Source organism: Ursus americanus, chromosome 18 (assembly GCF_024610735.1).
Source record: "Ursus americanus isolate L20-20 chromosome 18, mUrsAme1.1.p, whole genome shotgun sequence".
Lineage (NCBI taxonomy): Eukaryota > Metazoa > Chordata > Mammalia > Carnivora > Ursidae > Ursus > Ursus americanus.
In genome coordinates, this window is record NC_142144.1 from 5,637,160 (window position 1) to 5,656,782 (window position 19,623).

The window sequence follows — 19,623 nt, forward strand, 5'->3', positions numbered from 1 at the left end:
CTTACACGGGCAGCCCCACGGCACCCAATTCAAACAGGCAGTCGCGAATAAACTCCCGTCAGACCCGGTGCCCGGTCGCAGGGACTCTTCGTTACTGGGCCCGAATGTCCAGGTGTCGGACGTCGGTTCTCTCGTCCACACCGAGGCAGCCCTTTCCCCGTGGCTAACATGCGCTGGGCCTGCCAGACGCCAGGCGTCAGATGCGAGAACGAGCTGCGGGCATCTCAAAGTGACGCCTGAGCGGCAAGCAGGCCTCCAGCCCTCCCGGCCGCAGACACTACCCTCACGTAGTTGGGGCACCTCGCAAGCCAACTGGCGAAGGATAAAAGGCTCTCAAGGAAAGCCGGGTTGTCCCGTTCTCCCCAAAAGGAGGTAACAAACCCGGTGCGTGGGCCCACGGTTCGGGGGCGGAGCAGCCTCGCACAGCCTCACGCCGGGTGCCCAGCAGAGCACGAGCCATGGCCAACACCTGACAGAGGAAGGTTCCTTTCGCTCGGGGGCAGCCAATCTCACTGGAGGTCTTTGTCCCGAGTCGCTCGGGGGCTGCAGCACGTACGCCCTTTCTTCCATGTGGAGGAAAAAGCTGGCCAAGCTGAGCACCCGTCCGTGGAAGCGAGAGGCTGACCCGATGCTCAACACAGCGGACAGCATCTGGAAAAACCTGCCCGCGCTGAGGAGGAGTAAACTGAGCGTTTACGCAGAATCCAAGCCAGCAGCGAGCAGAGATGGCTGGAGTGCTTTTTTCCCTGCACTTGGCTTTTATGAGAAATGAATAATGAGTAAACAAGGCCACTGTAGGGGTTAATGTTAAAAGGCCTGCGCGCACGCGCACGCACACATGGCCGACTCCCTGGCCTGCGCCAGACTCTCGGAGGTGAGGCTGTCTCCCCGCCGCCCTGCGCCTCTGCAGCTCGGGGTCTGTCGACTCCTCTGGCTACGAATGATGCCGGACTCACTTAGGCCTTCTCTTCTGAACTTGCCTCATCCTGAGAATTGCCCAGGACTCCGGCAGAAGCCCAAGCCCCTCTCTGGGATCTGCTGACTGGGGAAGTGTGCGGTGGGGGCCGTCAACCCGTTTCTCCAACACGGATGCTTGCTGACTTGGGGGATCTCGTGGGCAGCACACCTGGTGCACACCCCCCCACCGGATCTGCAGCTGAGACCTCGGCCCGGGGAGGTTCAGAGGCCTGTCCCAGCTCACACGGCTCACGGCAGAGCAGGGGCTATGGTTTCCAATCCCGTGCTTCTCCTCGGCTCCAGGTGTTGTTAAACTTTCCCTCAGTCTGGCACACCTGGGACATGTGCTGACCTAGCGTCAGTCACAGGGGTTCCGGAGCACGTCACAGCAGGGGGCCGATGGCGATGCTAACAGCGTCACACAGGCTTGCTCGTGTCCCCGAGACAGACATGTGCGTGGAATCCAGTGCATGGAGACAGCTTTAAGGCTCTGGAGGAGCTCGGAGTGTTTTCTGAAGCCAGGATTAGAGTTTATTTATTTATCTTGTAAGTAGACTCCACGCCCAGCGTGGAGGCCAATGCGGGGCTTGAACTCACGACCCTGAGATCAAGACCTGAGCTGAGATCAAGAGTCGGACGCTGAACTGACTGAGCCCCCCAGGCGCCCTGGAGTTGACGTAATATAGTTCCACACGAAGTACAGCCGATGGCTTGACATGTGCTGACCTGTGCTGTACTCCTCCCAATAGCTGAGTCAGGAACTTACTTTGTCAAGAAGACCTAGACCCTGGGAAAACGGAGGCAGGGCAGCAAGAAGCGAGTCACAAAACAGGTGAAGGCGGGAAACGGGCAGAGGTGGAGAAGCTGCCGGCCCTGTCCCTGGAGGCAGGCAACTGACAAGAGTGCTGCGTTCCAGAAACGTGACCCAACAGGGTGTGGCCGCCCTACGGTGCTGCCCTGAGACCCCGTGTGGCACTTTCCGCTTGTGCGGGTGGCGCATCGGAACCCCAGAGAGCCGGACCCACCTGTGCTGTAAGAATAAGCTCGTTGATGACGTGTGCTGCATGCTGACACCGATCTGGGGGTCCCATGACTTGTGCGGCTCTCTCCGGACTAATACCATCATCTGCAGAACAAAGTGAGAGGCGGGGTTAGGAAAAGCCCAACTTCAGCTGGAAACAAAGGTCAGTCTGACTTGCATACTGAAGCACAGACGGCTATATCATTTTGCATGGCCCATGTCCACACTCACTTCCTACGTAATTACAGGCATTTCAAAGAGATATCGTTCCAGAAACACAAAACAATAAAGCAAAAGAAAGCAGAATTGAGCTACGGCAATGTTGCCAAAAATGACCCTATCCCAATGTTTTCCCATCTTCAGAGAAATGAGGAAAATTAAGACAATGTAAATAATTTTGCTCATGAAGGTAAATCTACGAAATTTAAAGAGCTGTCTTATTCTAAGATGTCAGTCCTTTTTAAAAATGGTTTTATCTTTAAATAATGAAGTCAAAATAATAGTTTTTTTGTTTTTTTTTAAGTCTTTACTTAACAAAACTGAAAGCTGGAAATGCTATGAGGGCCTGGAGGAGAAAGCTAGATTGAGAATTTGGTAATAGTATGGGGGGGGAGGGGGGAGCTCGAGAGAGAAGGAGGGGGGAGGGAACACACACACACGAGCTAATGACACAGTCCTTGTCTTGTTAAGCGCTTTGTAAGTCTTCACAGCACTAAGGAGTTGCGACATCACCGAAACCAACCTGGCTTGAACTGAATCCTCACCCCGGCATCATTCTGAATCTTCTTGATCATCTCCCCGTTTCTTCCTATTACAATCCCAACAGCAAACCTTGGCACAGAGACCTAAGCACAGGGAAACAAAACCTGATCAGAGCTGCCTGCAAATCTGTTACTTCTTCAAGGATACATTAAAAAAAACAAACCCAAAAAACAAACCACTCGATCTTGATTGCAGCGCCTTCCTGGAAATTTGATAGAGCGTATTTTTCCCTCTTAGGAAAAAAATCGTGATTGATGACCACGTTCCTGCCTATTACGTGTATCTGCTGCATCTGAGATTTGATCACAATGGTTGTAACAATGAAGTAAAGAATAAGCCTTAAAGATAAAAGGTTACAAATGGCAAGCTCATCTTCCCAATCCCATGAAATCAGCGTAAATAGACCACATACACTGATTATACTGGTGGTCCTTGAAAAATTTTTTTTAATCTCCCCTTCATTCTTTTATTGTGGTAAAATACACAGAACGTAATCTTTATCATCTTAACCATTTGTAAGGATACGGTTCAGTGGCATGAAATATACTCACAACGTTGTGTAACCATCACCGCTCTCTATACCCCCCAAAACCTTTTCATCAACACCCCCCCCCCCAATTTTGTATCCATTAAACAGAGACTCTTTCCATCAGCCCTGGTCACCTCTGCTCTACATTCTGTCTCCATGAACTTGCCCATCCTGGGCACCTCGTGCAAGTGGAATCCCACAGCATTTGTCCCTCTGTATCTGGCTTACTTTACGAAGCATGACGTTCACTCCATCCCTCGTGCTCTATCCACGGTGCAGCGTATCGCAAAACTTCATCGTAAAGGAAAGCTTTTCGGAGCACCCGGGTGGCTCAGTTGGTTAAGCGTCCAACTCTTGGCTTTGGCTCAGGTTATGATCTCAGGCTGTGACATCAAGCCCTGCATTGGGCTCTACGCTCAGCGGGGAGCCTGCCTGAGATTCTCTCCCTCTGCCCCTCCCTGCCCTTGCACACACACACTCTCTTTCTCTCTCACCTAAATAAATTTAAAAAAAAATTTTAAAGTAAAGGAAAGCTTTTCATCCCATTCCACCTCATCAGTGAGTTGGGCTTCCAGATCTGATAGGGTCACAGTGCAGAGTGCCGAGGAAACCTGGCCTTTGGTCTTCACCTGGGCAGCAGGAAAAGCCTTGAGGCAAACCTCATAACCAGGAGGATGGCCCCATTCCCTGAAAGTCCCCTCCCTACAGCCGACGATCTCCACTATCTCGGTCCTTCCTCACACGCACCCTGGCTTCGAAGATGAGACCAGAGCTCACTCCCTCCCTCAAGGTTAAAGAGCTAACCAAAGTGTGGCGCATTTGCCTGGGAACCGACCTGCGGGGCAAGCATACCTCTATGCTGCCTCCCCCAACTCGGGCACCGAAGTCACCTCGGACACCGCGAAAGTCAGCTTGGTCTTTCTCGCGGATGATCTCTAATACCATTTCTCTTGCTTGCTGCATAAACACAGAGGAAAGGCATTATTGAAACCAAAATCCTAAGAAAACACATGACACCAGGTGAAATTTCAAGATCAGACCCTGTTACGTGGGGCTTAAAGACTCAGAAGGCGCTGAGCTGTGAGACAGCTTACTTCCTGCGTTACCATGTGGGACACAGGCAGGCTGCTGGGGAGGGTCCCATAGATCAAATCCTAGGTGACGTGTTCTTTACGCGGCCCAAGACATCCACACAGACAAGGGCCCGCCCGCCTTTAAACCACGGTCGGATCAGCACATTTGTGCTGGGTCGGAGCTGGATTACCACGGCCTGAGGCAGTCTGGCACAGTTTCTTTCTGAGAGCTCTGTGGGTCGGCTCCATGGAAAAGACATTACAAGGCACCCCATCGCAGAGGAACTCCGGGGAGGTAAAGGGAAAACGCCAGCCCAGGGGGGCCTGAAAAGATCTGCCAGCACCCAGAGATCAAATACCCTAATTACCAACTGGCAAGACGACCTCCTGTGCCTGACGCTCTCAGAGGCACAGTGTCCTCTGCCCCCAAATGCACTTAAGTCGGTCCATCCTCCCCACACCAGTCCCAGCCCCACAGGAATCTGCCCTGAACATCAGCCGTACGTAACAACTCAAGGTCATGGGAACCCAGGCTGCATCCTGGTTCTGGAAAAACCAAACCAAAAAACCCCAAAACAGCAATTAAAATCTTCAGACATTTGAGAGAAATTGGAGTGCGGGACTGACTCTAAGACGATGTTATGGGATTTGCTACCATTTTCTTAGGCCTGGTTACAGAAATTAGTTCTTAATTCTTAGGAAACTCGTGCGGGCTCTAGGGGCAGACGGTCATGACACCTGCCACTTCCTCACTTACGAGTGGTACGGGAAAGCAGACATTAGTAAATAAGTAAGGCACACACCCACACAAGCGTGGCAAGATGACAGGCAGGGTGAGGCTATGCACGTATGTGTTCACCGTTCTATCTTTTCAACTTGTATGTTTAAAGTTTTTCATAATACGAAGTTGGGAAGAGAAAACAAACGACCAACAATTTATCCTAAACATAGCAAATGGCTTTTCCCAAATAAAAAAATGTGGAATATACATAGTTTTAAAATTAAAAAAAAAAATACTAAAAACCTTCAGTTGTCATGATTTTCCTGCCAATTCAGGGAACATCAAGGAGATAAGCTCTTTGCTCCAGTGTTCTTTTCATAGAAGAACCAAAGGTTCCACCAGAGAAGGCAAGCAGGGAGCCCACCTGCATGTGTTTAGGGAGGTTAGAAGCTCTGGGGGGCAAGGCACCTGGGGGACCCTAGCCTGCTGGAGGGGTGTCAAGGGCCGCACCACTGACTGGAGCCCAAGGGAAGAGGCCGTTTTCATCACTGGCCCTCCATCCTGTTTTAAAACCAAGACTTTACGTTTGTCCCTGGACCAGAAGGACTACCAGTGATACCACCTTGAGTTAAGCTGAACAGCAGCATTCAGCCCTGGGGGAAATGAACAGGTGAAGGGGATTAAGAGGTACACACTTGCATTTATACGAGAAATAAGGCACGGAGCTGAGAAGTACAGCACCGGGGATACAGTCGCTAATACTTTAATCACTCCGCACGGTGACGGAGGGTAAGCACACTTATGGTGAGCCACTTCATAATGGATACACGTTCCCAACGTGTTCAGTCGCTATGTTGTACCCCTGAAACCGACATAATATCGTGTGTCGATTACAAAAATACATCCATATGTAAATAAGCACACACATAAATCCATACGTGTGTAAATAGAGTATCGTGGGAGGGGAAGAATGGGGGAAATATTTTGCCGGAGACCGGTAACCTCGCTGCCTCAAAGCCCCCGAACTCCTACGGAGAAACAGCTGCTGACAGACTAGCTCACCAAGGTGCGTCACCCTGGAGCTCTTCTAAATGCAGCAAAGGCGAGCACGCTGCAGCGGGCAGGAAAAGAACATTCGGAGTTCACGGGAACAGACGCGTTCCCACACCCGCAGCCCACTCACGTTCCTGCTGACAGTGAGGTCGGAGGGTGGCTCTGCCCCACAGGGTCTAAGACTAAGCCCCTTACTGCTTTCAGAAATGGGCTGTCCTCTGTGGCTGGGCGCTCAGGGCACAGGACGCTTGCTCCGAGGGCACACGTATGCCTGCGGGCTGCTCACCTCCCACCGGAGCTGGAGGTCTCGCAAAAATGCGCCAAGAGAGAACAAGCAAGTGAGAGCCAAACAGAGCCTGCAGCTGAGGTACCCGGAGGCCAACAGACGGGAGCCTGCATCTGACCAGTGCAACAACACCGTCTCCATTTACGGGGACGTTCCGTACGCGCACTGTCCACGACCATCGCTGCCATCCTCGTGTGGCTCTTCGGCTCTCAAAATACGGCCGCTGTAAACGAGGAGCTCCATTCTCATCTGAATTAATTCAAATGGCCACCTGTGCCGAGTGGCTCTGGCGGAAGCAGGACAGCCCTACAGCCCTTCCATCATCACACTTGGTTTGGGGCAACAGTTCACCTTAAATAAAAGCACATTCAGCTTTACGACTTCTTGAATGACACACAAGCTCTACACATTCCTCCCAAGTGTGACCCCCCCCAACACCTAGGACCCACGCGATCCGAGCTTTCTCCCCTACCTGTACTTTGAACGGGTCTCCGGTGATGCGGAGAGGCTTGTCTGCTCCCGTTGGCAACGGGCCGTCCTGGATCATGACCATTTTCACACCCGTCCGCTCCTGTGGGGGTAGCACGCCAGTACCAGCCTCACCGCCGGGAATAAGAACGCGCACGCAGCACAAGCATGGGGCTGGGTCCCGGCCACCCTCAGGCACGTCCCACCGACCACAAGGTGCCGCCCTCTGAGGACGCCGGCACGCAGGCCACGCTAGCCGTGTCCCAAAACCCTCCTGCTTCCTGGTCCCCAGAATATCTCAACTTAATGAACTAGTTTTCCGAGGTGCCAGGCGCTAGCGTCATCTAGTTCGGGCCCACGCACAGCTCTGAGACGGAAGGGCTCCCGTTGCCCTATTTCACTGATGGGGCGGGTCCTGAGAGCAGGCTGCCCAAGGTCCCAGAGCTGAGGCAGGGCGGGGGGTCAGCAAGAGGTAGATTCTGGCTTAAAGGACCCTAGAGCCCGCATTAGAGCGCCCACCAGGCCAAGAGCTGGGCTGTGAGAGCCCATGACCCCTGACCTGCAACTTCAAAAACCCAGGAGTTTGGAAATAAGTTTGTGCATAACTCATCTGGCAGCAAAACGAAGCTGAACTCTCGGCAGCGTATCTGTGGCCCTTCTCTCACTGAGCCTGACTGTTGTTACATCTGGCTAGGCCAACAAGCATCTGATTACGGGGTGCGCTCCGGAACCTGCCGGGGCTGTTCAATTCTGAAACACGTCCAGCTCCCCGTGGCTCACACGAGGGATTCTGGAACAGTAGCAGCTAATGTTTGGGGAGCATTTACTCAGTAACGGGCTCTGTGCTAAGGGTCTTATGTAAAGATAAAATCACAGGTATTACTTCAGCTTCAAGACAGCAGTGAGGCCCACAAGGACTCTGAGCCCTAGAGAAATACACAAATATATTCAAGATCCCACAGCTAGCAAGGGGGCGTATGGCTGGCTAAGAGCCCCAGCTCTGGACGCGGTACTTTCATCCGAGATGTCATCACGTGGTGGTAAAAGCAACCCTCACAGAGCGCCACTGCCCCAACGGGCCACAGGACCTGGCACCATACCTGGCCTCAGGCCCGGCCGCAGTAACCGCTCACAAAGCGTCTGTCCAACAGCACCGTGGACACCACCGGAGCAGAGGGAGCAAGGGGAGCTCTGCACCGAGGGCTGTACAGCCAGCCCGGGGGGGGGGGGTAGTCTGAGTTAGGACCAGCCCTTTCCCCCCAATCCCAGGAGGCCCGTTGAAGCGCTGCTCTGCTAAGGGCTCACATACCTGCAACTGCTTGATTGTTTCCCCTCCTTTGCCGATGACCAGACCCACTTTAGACGCAGGGATAAGAATTTCCTGGATCGTGCTATTGCCGTCTATGTCGTTATGAAAGCCAGGTCCGTTCCGACAGCGGTCCACAATCTGCCCCAGGAGCCGTTTGGCTTGTCTTTGGGAGGGAAAAGAATCACAAGAGAAGGAGCATTAAATGAACATGCTAGGCACCCACGAGAGGGAAACAGCACCGGGGGAAGACCACGAAGGAGTCAAGGCAGCCCTCCATCCAGCTCCAGCTCCTGCCCCCACAACCCGGGAGGTCTGTGCCATCTGCCACGCTACCGGGCTGGAAGTTAAAAGCAACACACACCACACGCCAACGTTCCCACACAGCCCTGTCCGGCCTGCCCTCTGCTCGTGAGGGGGTCTGGCATTGCCATCACCAACATGTCTCGTCTCCTATCAGAACCGTCAGCCGCTACGGCGGGGGAGACCACCTCTGATCCTTCTGCGCCTCTCTCTGGTCCCCAGTCCGACATAAGGCTTCCCACAGAGGAGACACTCAAGAGACACTGGTTAAATACGGGCAGGAGAGAGCAACGAGAGAGATGGGAAGAAAGCAAGCGAGGGTTAGTAGTCACCATCTGAATTCCCAGGCTCCGAATCTCTTCTCCCTAACCAACCTGCCCTACCACTTTTGAGCTCAGGCTATGGATCGCCAGTGTGGTTTCAAGGGCTGGGAAGAGGAGGCCGGGCCCTGGTGTGGCTCCATGCCTGTCTGCTTGGATTTTCAGGTCCCTGCTTCCCCTGGGATGCTGTCTGGTGCCGGGGGACTTGGAGGCGGGGGAGGGAGACTGCAGTGTTGACACAGCACGCCCAGCCTGGCCCGCCCAGGCCACCTGTCGGGGCGATTGCCTTTTCAGCACCAGAAGCTCCCCTGGCTGGTTTGTTCTGCAGTATCTGTTCCTTAAATCACCATGTACGAACTATTTTTTGTATCCTCCCATAGGGAAGAATTCAGCTACTATGCAGCACCCGAAGAAGAAAATGAAACTGTTTCCTCCTAAAGTTACAATCCCGTTGCCCGGACTGCCTGGGTAGAAGAGGAAGCAGGAATGGTTAGAAGAACAGAGGAAAGAAGAGAAAGGGAGGAAACAGATGTTGCCTTCCGTCGTCTTGAGCCTCTCTGTGTACAGAATCGGCCTGGCCGGTCTTCTCAGCGACTCCAGCTTTTTAATATTTTGCTTGGGTACTAAATTAACCTGTGTTAGAAGAAAAATGCCTTGACTCGAGCAAAACCATCCCGCTTGCCCTATAATACACGCCTGCCAGCGATATTCATTCTGGTTCACTGCTTGCAATGTTGTGGCAGAACAAGAGAATTTAAACTCATCTGGACTTCCGGAGAAATGGAAACAGTAAAACAGCCCTAGCTACTGAGCCACACGTAATCTGAGCACCCCCGTCCCCAAATGCAACGCTACTCAGTCAACTGAAAGAGGAGAGCGAGCAGATTCTAAGTTAGTAGTACGTCCCTGTTCCCCAGGAGGTTCGTGGACTGACAAGGCCTGCCTCTGATATAAGGCTCTGAGCCCGGGTGTCCCACGGTTGGAAAGCAATGCCAGCCGTAAGGTGGTCGCAAGCCCCCCACCCCCCCAAAGTCAAGACACCCTCTGGGAGGAGCAATGGCCACGAAGAGTCAATTCATTTGGTTCACAAATGTCAGAAGGGCAATGGGATCACCCCCAGGCAAAAGGCCTGGTACCAGGGTTCTCGATGGTTCACCAAGTGACAGGCTCACGAAGGCAGACCTGCTCAGGTAACGGAGGTGTTACCAAGGAAGAAGTGCGCTGATCAGAGCACTCAGGCGGGGTGAGCGCACGCTCTTAAAGGACCTGGTGTATGAAGTGGATGTTATGACAGCGGCCAGAAATTCTGTAGGGCTTTGGGGGAAAAAAAAAAAAGTGATACCTTCCGTGTTTTAAGTACCAGAAAACTCCCCTGGCGTGGCAACCTCCCAGATCCTTCTCCACAGAAGCACCTACACTCGTGGCCAGGTCGCAGCAGATCCACAGTGCTCAGTAACAGTTTTGCCCTTCCATGTCTCCCCATTTGGGGAAGGAGGAAGAAGAATGAAAGGAAAAAGTAAATAAAATAAACTTACTCAATACTTTCTGGGGTTCCGGTAAGTACACAGGGCCTCTCTGGAATCCCAGAACTCTCTATAAGAAGAATCAAGAAGATGAGGTGTGTTGGTGGGCTTCAGGCAACCGTGCACCTGAGCCTCTGTGTACAGATGGTCTCTCTGGGCTGGTTCCTACGCCGGCCCCGCAGAAGCCCAGGCCCCAGAAAAAGACCATTTGCTTCCACTTGTGGAGAGAACAGTAGGCTGGTCGCTCCCCGCTAGATTCTCAAAGTAGAAACAAATTCTGCAGGGGGGCGGGCAGGACGCGGCGGAGCTCTCAGAGTGGGTCCTAATGAGTGGTCTCAGCTTCATTTCTGACCCATTTGTGTGCTAAGAAGTGCCTGAGTCGTGTCACCCGCTGTTCCTCAGTTTCTCCGCCTGCAGAGGGGTTAAGGTCACCTGTTTGCACACCAGTGAGCCATTTAACGGTAGATGCGCATCGGGCCTATTACCAGGTAGTGAATGACTCTCTCAAGACAGCAGTGACATGTATGTGGAAACAGTTCCGGGCCATTTGACAAGAGAGGAGAAGCCTGCTTTCCAACACCACACGACGCTTTACTTTGCTCCTAAAAAAACTGCCCCTTAAAATTCTTAATTCCAAAAAAAAAAAAAAAAAAAAAAAGACGACTAACAGCAGTTACCACCTTTGAGACACTGTAATTCGTATCTTTTAAACAGACAAATGCTTCTCCAGTCAACGGTCCTCCGCACCCCCTCCCTCCACTATGGAACGAGACCAAACTCAATTCGAACTATTAACAACATAAGAACGCTTCTTCTCCTCAACCAGTCTCTCTCCATAATGCATGGTCAAAACAGCCCCAGCTGGGAAAGGTCCCGAACTGTGTTTCACATGTGCTAATTAAGCCAGAACCCCCCAGCTGGCCTTGGCCTCTTTCCACAACAGGGGGTGGGGGGTGGTCTAATCCAGGGGAGTCGGTGAGCAGTCCCCAGGAGTGACCCCCAAAGCCACAGCGCTCCTCTAGGCCCCACATCTGGCATAACATCCTGGTGCAGAAAACAGAGGTCCTAGGGTAGCAGGTGTCTGGCAGGGGCCACGCGGAGCCACAGAGCTGGCGGAGGGCCTCCTCCAGAGGCTGAGGCGGGCGGCCTCGTCTCGGGGCCTGCTTTGGCCCAGCTTTTCTGGGTCTCATCCGGGAGCCCAGCTCTACAAGCACAAGGCAAACAGCAATTGCATATACTTACCCGGGCCCCTAAACTTCTAAGCAACGAGCAAAGGTAATGATCTAGAAACCTTGGCAAAGTACTGATTTCTACTGAACTGAGATCTATGAAGAAAGAAGGCTTACCTGAAGCAATCTGAATTTTGCAACCAGATTCTGCTTGAATCCGTGAAATCTGCTCACCTCCCCTGCCGATAACTGAAACAAATGGAACAGGGTCAGAACACGCTTCCGTTCCACATTTAACCAGGCATGAATGACTTAATGAATTCAGCAAACATTTACACTTGGCTCGTGGCACTGCAAATCAGGGCGGCCTCAGTGAGCCTCGGAAATCATGTGAAACATAGCGGACAGCTACAGGGTACTCAGCTTAAGTGAGGAGAGAGGTGGGGTGGGGAGACAGATGGGTGGGGGGCACATGGGTCTCTATCTCTCAGCCTGGAGAGAGACCTGCAGCCCTTCGGAGCTCTGGGGGACACAGTGTGCAAAGCATTCTACCACAGTGATGGCCACAGTGGGAGATTAATCAGGGGAAAGTAGAGAATGGGGATACTTACTAAATCCCACCATTTTATCAGGCACTTTGAATTCTTCTGTTATTACTGCCCTAAAAACAGAGAACATTTTGGAAAAACATATAAAGAATTTCACGGCCACTTTAGGTTCCCCAAATTTCCCATTATTGGCCATGCCAGAAGACAGAGACTTAAAACGAATCATGCCAGTTCGGCCAACAAATCCCCAGCCCTTGAGAAAGAGCGTCATCTAACGGGCCCTTTAGTCAATCGCTTTTCGAAAAGATCCAAGCCTCCTCTCTCGCTATGTCAGAGGAAGAAACCTCTGATTTTTCCTTAAACTGTCAACTTAACTAACAACTGCCTTTTCTTCTCAGTATTGCTTGACACTTAAAAGATTCTCTGGGGCCTGCGAAGTTAGTTTAAACTTCTCTTCCGGTCTCCTTGTTAGACAGAGATAGCAATGTCGAATTTTTCTTTAACATTCCCTGTTTCCCCATCTTTTTATTGCTTTCTGGCCTCCCTCTACTTTAGCTGTTGTTTCGGGTGAGATGCTCCAAATGGAACCAGTACCCAGCAGAGGCCTAATCAGTGTCGACCAGGACAGAATCATCACCTCATTTGCTCTGCAAAGTTCGTTCGTTAAATGCTATCCCATCTATTACATGTTGGGTTTTTTTTTTTTGTTTTTTTTTTTTAAACAACTACTGCATTGGTTCTTTCAAACAAAACCTCCAATTTGCCAGAGTGTATTGTGGACCATATCCCATGTGCCCAACGCCCCAGAAAGCAATGAAATCTAAACATGTACCTTAGGAGGAAGCTAAGTGCAAGTAGTTTTAAAAGAAAAAAGGGTAAGCATTTTTAAACATCTCTCACACAGCGGGATTTTTACCCATCAGGGAAGGGATCGAATCAAGTGCGTGTTTTTAGGGAAAGCGTGGGACGCAGGAGAAAGGCAGCAGCGACAGCCCCTGCCCCCGTATCAGTTCGAGGAGAGCAGACAGTCTTCTCCCCGAGGAGTTTACCTCCCCCGGTTTATACATGAGCAGAGATCGTCTCTAAGTCTTGGGATGTCTGAGCTCGTCCCCAAATCAGGCAATTCCAACTTCCTAAATCAGTTACACCGAGGACAAAAACACCAAGCCTCGGCGAGCCCAACACATCCGGACAGGGCACGGGGTCCCTGCGGGGAGTGCTTCCCCGCCGTGGCGAAGGGTGGCGGTGCTCCTGTGCGCGCAGCCACGAGACTGCAGCTCACGTGTGTAGCGCAGTCTCTTCTCAGCAAGTGCGACTGTGGAATTTACTAGAAGCGGTTCAACGCTATCACAGTAGGGTTCCTCAGCCCTCAGGAATGGCAGGAACGGACTCTCTCTGAGGAAGAATGTATGAAGAGGAGCTGCTCTGGGCCCCCCGGTAGACAAAGCTCCATTCTGACTGCGAGGCTGGAACTTGTCGAATGTACGAAGTATGAACATTCTTGGGAAAGTAAAATCTTCATTATGGCTTTATAGGAAAATGATGTTTGATACTAACAGCCACATCATTTAAATTATTCTAATGCATGAAAAAACAAAACAAACCAGTAACACAACAAAATCCAGGTTAAATCTTTTGGTTAACTGAGACCTGATGATTTCTAGAAAGTCCCAAACATTTGTGTAGAACACAAGAGGGTATAATTGCATCGTTGCTGGTGAAGATTAAGGATAATATGTTACAGTAATGGACGCACAACACAGAATGTCACCCACGAGGGAAGAGAAACTGTGGCAGTTTCCTGAACATTTTACTCTTTTTGAAGGGTTCCATTGTGACAACACCCTATCTTACAGACTGGCCTTTTTAAAGCCCACACGTCTCTGTTTCTCTTTAAATCCTCAATATTTAAGGGAAGGCTATGAGGGTAAACTGAGGCAGGGAAGCAACTGGGCCCTTCTCCAAGGTTCTCTGGCAAGTCCCTCCCCAAAGGCATAGGGTAGAGCCTGGCTTCTGGCCGCCCAAGCCCATGACTCCTGGAGAATCACAAGCTTTATCTTGTGAAAGCCCAACGATGCACGCTTCTTGGGGACGCCTTTGCTCAAATGAAGGCATTAAGGATTTGTAAAACACTGGGGAAGCCATCAAATCAGGATGGAAAATTTCTCTCTTTAAATTAGAAGTACGTGGACAGAAAAGAGCAGCTCCCACACTCTAGAGGTCTGTTAAGTTTACATACAATAATGGTTGATTTTTAATACCTCCTGTTCGTCTACCCTTCGAGCTTACGCTGTCTTGGAAAGGACTACAAAAAACTTGAGTCTTACAGAAATCTAGCCCCTGTTTTTTTCCCAATCTCAACCTCTGACTTTCTAACACTCTCGTACAGATGGTGGATCAATAAACAATTAGAAATGATCAATAAATAATAAAACATAACCCACTGCTTACCTTTGATGTACCAAGGCCCCTAACTGGTTACCTACTGCGGCAAAGAGAAAGAGAAAAGAAAAATCAAAGCATTAGCACGGATAAACTCACTCCATCCTTACACGACTTCTTACCATTTTGGGGAGGGGGAGGGAGGAAAGGCAGAAAGAAAGCAAACAGTAATTTAGGCTCAGTGGCTGCAATGAATGCGTTACATGATATGAAACAGGAGGGGACGTCTTGATCAACACAGTCTCTAACCCAGTGTCCAGCTGAACGCAGGATAAGAAATTGATCTGCGTGTCCACATGCTGAGAGGCCTGGGAGAAAATCCCGCCTGCCTAAATCCCTCTCCCTTCCCACCTCCCTCCTGCTCTGGATCCAGACTCTATGTAAAGATAGTGAGGGTTCCCTCTTTCTCTTTCTCAAACAAATGAGAAGGTTTAACCTCCTAGCCTGGGAGCATTGTTAAGGCTCGCTCCGTGGCAGCTGTGGTCACTAGGAACATGCACATATGTTCCTGCCGGCCACAGGGCACCCCCCCGCCCCCGAACATAAACATCTCAAGGAGAGGATCTGGCATCTTCCTTCCTTGGGCCTCTTCGTTGACCCACCACAGCAGTCCATACGCAGTGGCCGCTACGAATGAGCAAGTGCCTTTCAAGCCCATTTCACAGAGACAACAGTGCCAAACAGCCTCTTATTATGAAAACCAACTCTGTAATCACATTCCCACAAAACCACTTTAGCTACGCTTTTTGCTCCAGTTTCTCCTCTTTCAGCTATTGACGAGCGTCTCCCTCACCAGCCATCAGCAAAAAGGATTCTGTGCTGTTTCTCTTTTGGAACACGCAGCCCAGGAAACACAGTCGGGGGACAATGAAAAAGTATAAATCTGAAACATATTCCGAGGAACCGAATGGACCTTGCAGTGTGCTAACCAGAGCATTCAAAGATATGTCTCTGGGGAAAGTCAGGAGGAGGACAGACAGGAGATCAGCGGGGAAGGGTCAGGCATCTCAGCCCCGAACAAAGGGTGGAGTGGTCTGACATCTGAAATCTACGACTCCCAACTGCTCCTCTTCCTGCCTGAACTTAACCCTGTCCTTCTGACTGGACGGGAGCTGGTCCTAAGACGACAAAGGAAAAGAAACCGGATCATGGTATTTTAAAAGAAGAAAGAGCATGAAGACACAATGCTAGTAAAAAGTAAACGAGGCTACGGAGCAGTACCATATTTCTTCTGGATCAATAGCAAGATAATGGTTTGCAGCCAAAATATTGACATTATATACTATTATCCTGCTTCTCTCAGGGATAAGAGAATTGTTTTTTTTACTGAATCTTCAGATTTTCTTTTTACATCTCCAGTCTGAATGTGACAAATGCTCTCCCTTGGGAGAGGTGGTGCTCAGGATTCCAATCCCACGTGAAGACTGCTCAGCTACAACCTTGGACAAGGAGTCCCCGTCACACACTCGCTCCCTGGATGGTGCACGAGAGGACCGTCCACCAACTAAGGCAGTGGGTAGGAAAAAAACAGGCTGCAGAAGGATGTCCACAAGAGTGCCCTTGAGTCTGGTTGGAGGTCCCTACTCAAGGGTTCGGCTCAGTCTCCCTGCTCACTGTCAGAATGCCTCTCAGGGGTCAAGAATACACTGAAGACGGACTAAAGACTGAAATGCCTTGACATGCCGAGAACACAGAGGTGCCCGGTCCCCAAACAGGGCAACACGGCCGGACCTTGGCTCCTGGCCCATGGTGCTGTTTGGCAAGAGATGTCAAAAGGCCGATGATCTTCAGATATTTTGGCCAGAAAAGCCACAGAAACAGGGTAAAGGGCAACGCTACCGTAAAGAACTTGATGAGATTCAGGGGAACATTCAAAAGGCTCTTGGTCAAAAGCCATTTAAAATGTTGTGCTTGTCCCACAAAAAAGGGCAATCCCTTTTTGTTGGTAAGTTACGTGTCACAGGTGCCCAGTGCCTCGCTGATAAGGGGAGGAGCTCGCAAAGGGCCGGAGCGGGGCGCACGCCCCAGCATCCCGCCGAGAGATGGCCTGCTGAGAGCCACGACACCAAAGAAGGAAATCAAATTCCCACCCCGACTCAACCCGGAGTTGGTGGACTCTCAGAAAGGACACACGTCCTCCTTCCCCGTGCAAATGCTGTGCCTGCAGGCCGAATCGTGCGATTTATTCAAGTTTCGGTCCCTGCGCAAATGGCCCCATCTGACGCCTACAAGTGAAAACCAGCAGTCAGATGAGGGGCGTGGGGCACTTGCACGGCGACGGCTAACGTCCACTCCCCTCAGTCTTCACAAGGAAGAGGGGCCCGACGAGGGAGGCAAACGGGGACCTATCAAGTTCAATTCCATGGTAACTACAGTTATTTTACTGTAAAAAAGGCAAAATGCTGCATATAATCAGTCCTATTTCCCATTAATGGTGCATGCCGGCCCACAATGCTTCATCTCCCCTCAGAAGTTCACCCCGGCTCCATTCCAGCACACACACACACACACGCACACACACACACGCACCCAGGTGTGGTTCTCGTTCACCTGGCACACCACATAATGGGAAGCTGTCTGGGCTAGGGGAAAACGAGCTTCCCATAGAAAAGATTCATGCTACAATATGAGAAATTTTTTCTAAAGAGTAATACTCTGCCAATTTCAATAACGATCTTCAAAAAAAAAAAAAAATAAGGCACTGGACACATCCTCCCCCACTAGTGAGGAGAAAAACGTCTCCCTTTTTCTTCCCCTAAAGAAATGCTACAAAATATCACCGAGGAACATACCCAACTTTAAAACATGCATCGATTTTAATAGTTAACCCCCATGCGCCCCTCACGAAAGCCCGAGGAACGAAAGCCCCCGTCCTCCTCGTAGGAGCGCAGACAGCACGCGCTGGCCGGGGCACAGAGCAGCAGACCAGAGGCAGGTGAGTGGGTCGGCCGGGAGAGAAAACATCGGCACTTTTTATATAACTGATCAAACAAGTACATAAACCAAACCTTCCTCTTGTCGATTTCGGCAACAATCCTGCACCCGTCCCTGGCTCCCCGGCTCCTCTGACTCTGAGCAATGCCTTTCCAAGACCCCGTTACGGTCAGTAATACCTACAGTCGGCTGCAGGGGTTTCTGCCGTTTTCAAAGCACTTTTATAAAGCTTTTCTCCAAGGACAGTACAAAGGCTTCCTGTGTTCTAAGGCAGCAACTCTCCACCCGGGGCCACAAAACACTGACCTGCTGAGGTCAGCTGAAAGTCCTTAGGCAAGTAATCCGTCACTAATTTTGCAAATTATCATTTTTTAAAAAGCGAGTGGGAACTCAAGCTCTTCTCGGTAACGGCACCCCTCCTTTGCAGGCTCACGGGCTTTGGCGAGCTGTGTTCTAGGCGCCTCGCCTGCGGAGCCCACTCCGGCCTACAAGAGCCCCAGGACGCAGACACTTTATCACCAGGCCTGCTCTACCAACCAGGGAGGTGGAGGGCCCAGGAGAGTGCCTGTGCCCCGTGAAGGCACGCCAGTCACATCTCTCTGGTCTGGGCACTGGGCCAGTCCGGGGGTAACGCGGTGTGCGAGGCCATCCTGGCCCTCGGGAATCAGAGCCCAGCAGGGCCCAGAGGAAGCTCCACATGAGCAGTAACCTGCTCTAGTCTCCCAGGCTGTGGGGGAGTTAGGAACCCCATCTGCACCCCTCTCCGGTCCCAGTGCCTGCCCATAGCCTGACCTGAGCAGCACTGGAGTGACATTAAGAGGAAAAACACGTCTACGATATGTGTTTGTAGCGCTGGGCCTTATTTTCCTTTAGACCACAGGTCATAACATCAATTTTGGGGATCATGACCAGCTTTATTAAAAACTAAAATCAAAAACAGAGTGTATCATATACAATAAGGGCATATATTCCATAAAGCTTTCATTCCAGCTACACGTGGTTTAGTGTGTGTACTAACTAGTTCTGATGGAGATATTGTGAGTGGTGTTTCACAAGTTTGAAAATAACTTTTCTAATCCTTAGCTCATGAGGTCAGTATTAACTCCATTTTACAGGTGAGGAAACAGAGGCTCAGAGAGATTAAGCAACCTGCCCAAAGTCACACAGTTAACAAATGGCAGAGCTGGGATTCAAATTCTGTTCTATCACTTTGGAGCCCGTATCTATCCATCTATCTATCTATCTATCTATCTATCTATCTATCTATCTATCTATCATCTATCATCTTTCTTTCTTCCTTCCTTCCTTCTTTCTTTTCTTTTCTTTTTTCTTTCTTTTAAAGATTTATTTATTTTGAGAGAGAGAGAGCATGACTTCGTGCACGTGCACTACTGGGAGGGGAAGGGAAAGAGAATCAAGTAGACCCCGCGCTGAGTATGGAGCCCAACACGAGGCTCCATCTCACGACCCTGAGATCATGACCTGAGCCGAAACCAGGAGTCGGATGCTTAACTGATTGAGCCACCCAGATGCCCTGCAGCCCATGTTTCCAAGCATGCACTATCACGGCACAAGAGACAAAGACTCAGGTTCAAGTCTTCCCTCTGCCCCTTCTCAGGCATCAGCCCTTGGTCAAACCACTTCTCCAGACACTGGTTTCCTTATCCACATGAAAATGAATTCAGCCTTCTGGGTTCCTTCCAGCGATCTTTTCTTATTCTATACAGCCCCCCACCCCCAGCTCCATCTCTACATCCTGGCAATCACTAATCTATTCTCCATTCCAAAAATGTTACATAAATGGGATCACACGGTATGTCACCTTTGGGGATTGGCTTTTCTCACTCAGCTGAATTACCTGCAGATTCATCCAGATTGTTGCGTGTATGAATAGCTTATTCCTTTTGTTGCTGAGCAGTGTTCTACCGTACGGTTGTACCATTTTGTTAGCTATTCGCCTGCTCAAGGACATCTGGGCTGTTTCCAGTTTGGAGTTTTTACGAATAAAGCTGCTACAACGATCTGTGGACAGGTTTTTGTTTCTTGAGAATAAACAGGTCTAACTGTGGGCTGAATATCTGCCAAATAAATAAATAAAATCTTAAAAAAAAAATTTGCACTTCTAAGCCTCTTAGCTAATACTACTCTCTTTGATTTGGATTTTACTTTTCACAAAATTGTTTCTTTTCTCTTTTTGAAAATTTTATT

The 19,623-nt window shown here is 50.4% G+C and overlaps 1 protein-coding gene across 2 annotated transcripts in view; it reads right to left on the minus strand.

The window, feature by feature from the left end:
• FUBP3 (far upstream element binding protein 3) overlaps positions 1–19,623 on the minus strand; it is a 49,231-nt gene that overhangs the window by 12,253 nt on the left and 17,355 nt on the right. Inside the window, exons 3-11 of one of the 2 annotated variants that reach the window (XM_045770991.2) lie at positions 14,491–14,521; positions 12,103–12,152; positions 11,669–11,740; positions 10,335–10,392; positions 8,180–8,342; positions 6,875–6,973; positions 4,122–4,226; positions 2,721–2,823; positions 1,983–2,083 (exon numbers count right to left, since the gene is read on the minus strand). In XM_045770991.2, coding sequence (XP_045626947.1) covers positions 1,983–2,083; positions 2,721–2,823; positions 4,122–4,226; positions 6,875–6,973; positions 8,180–8,342; positions 10,335–10,392; positions 11,669–11,740; positions 12,103–12,152; positions 14,491–14,521 — 782 coding nt within the window. Of the gene's footprint in view, positions 1–1,982; positions 2,084–2,720; positions 2,824–4,121; positions 4,227–6,874; positions 6,974–8,179; positions 8,343–10,334; positions 10,393–11,668; positions 11,741–12,102; positions 12,153–14,490; positions 14,525–19,623 lie in introns of both variants that reach the window. The other variant, XM_045770990.2, reaches the window with a different exon arrangement.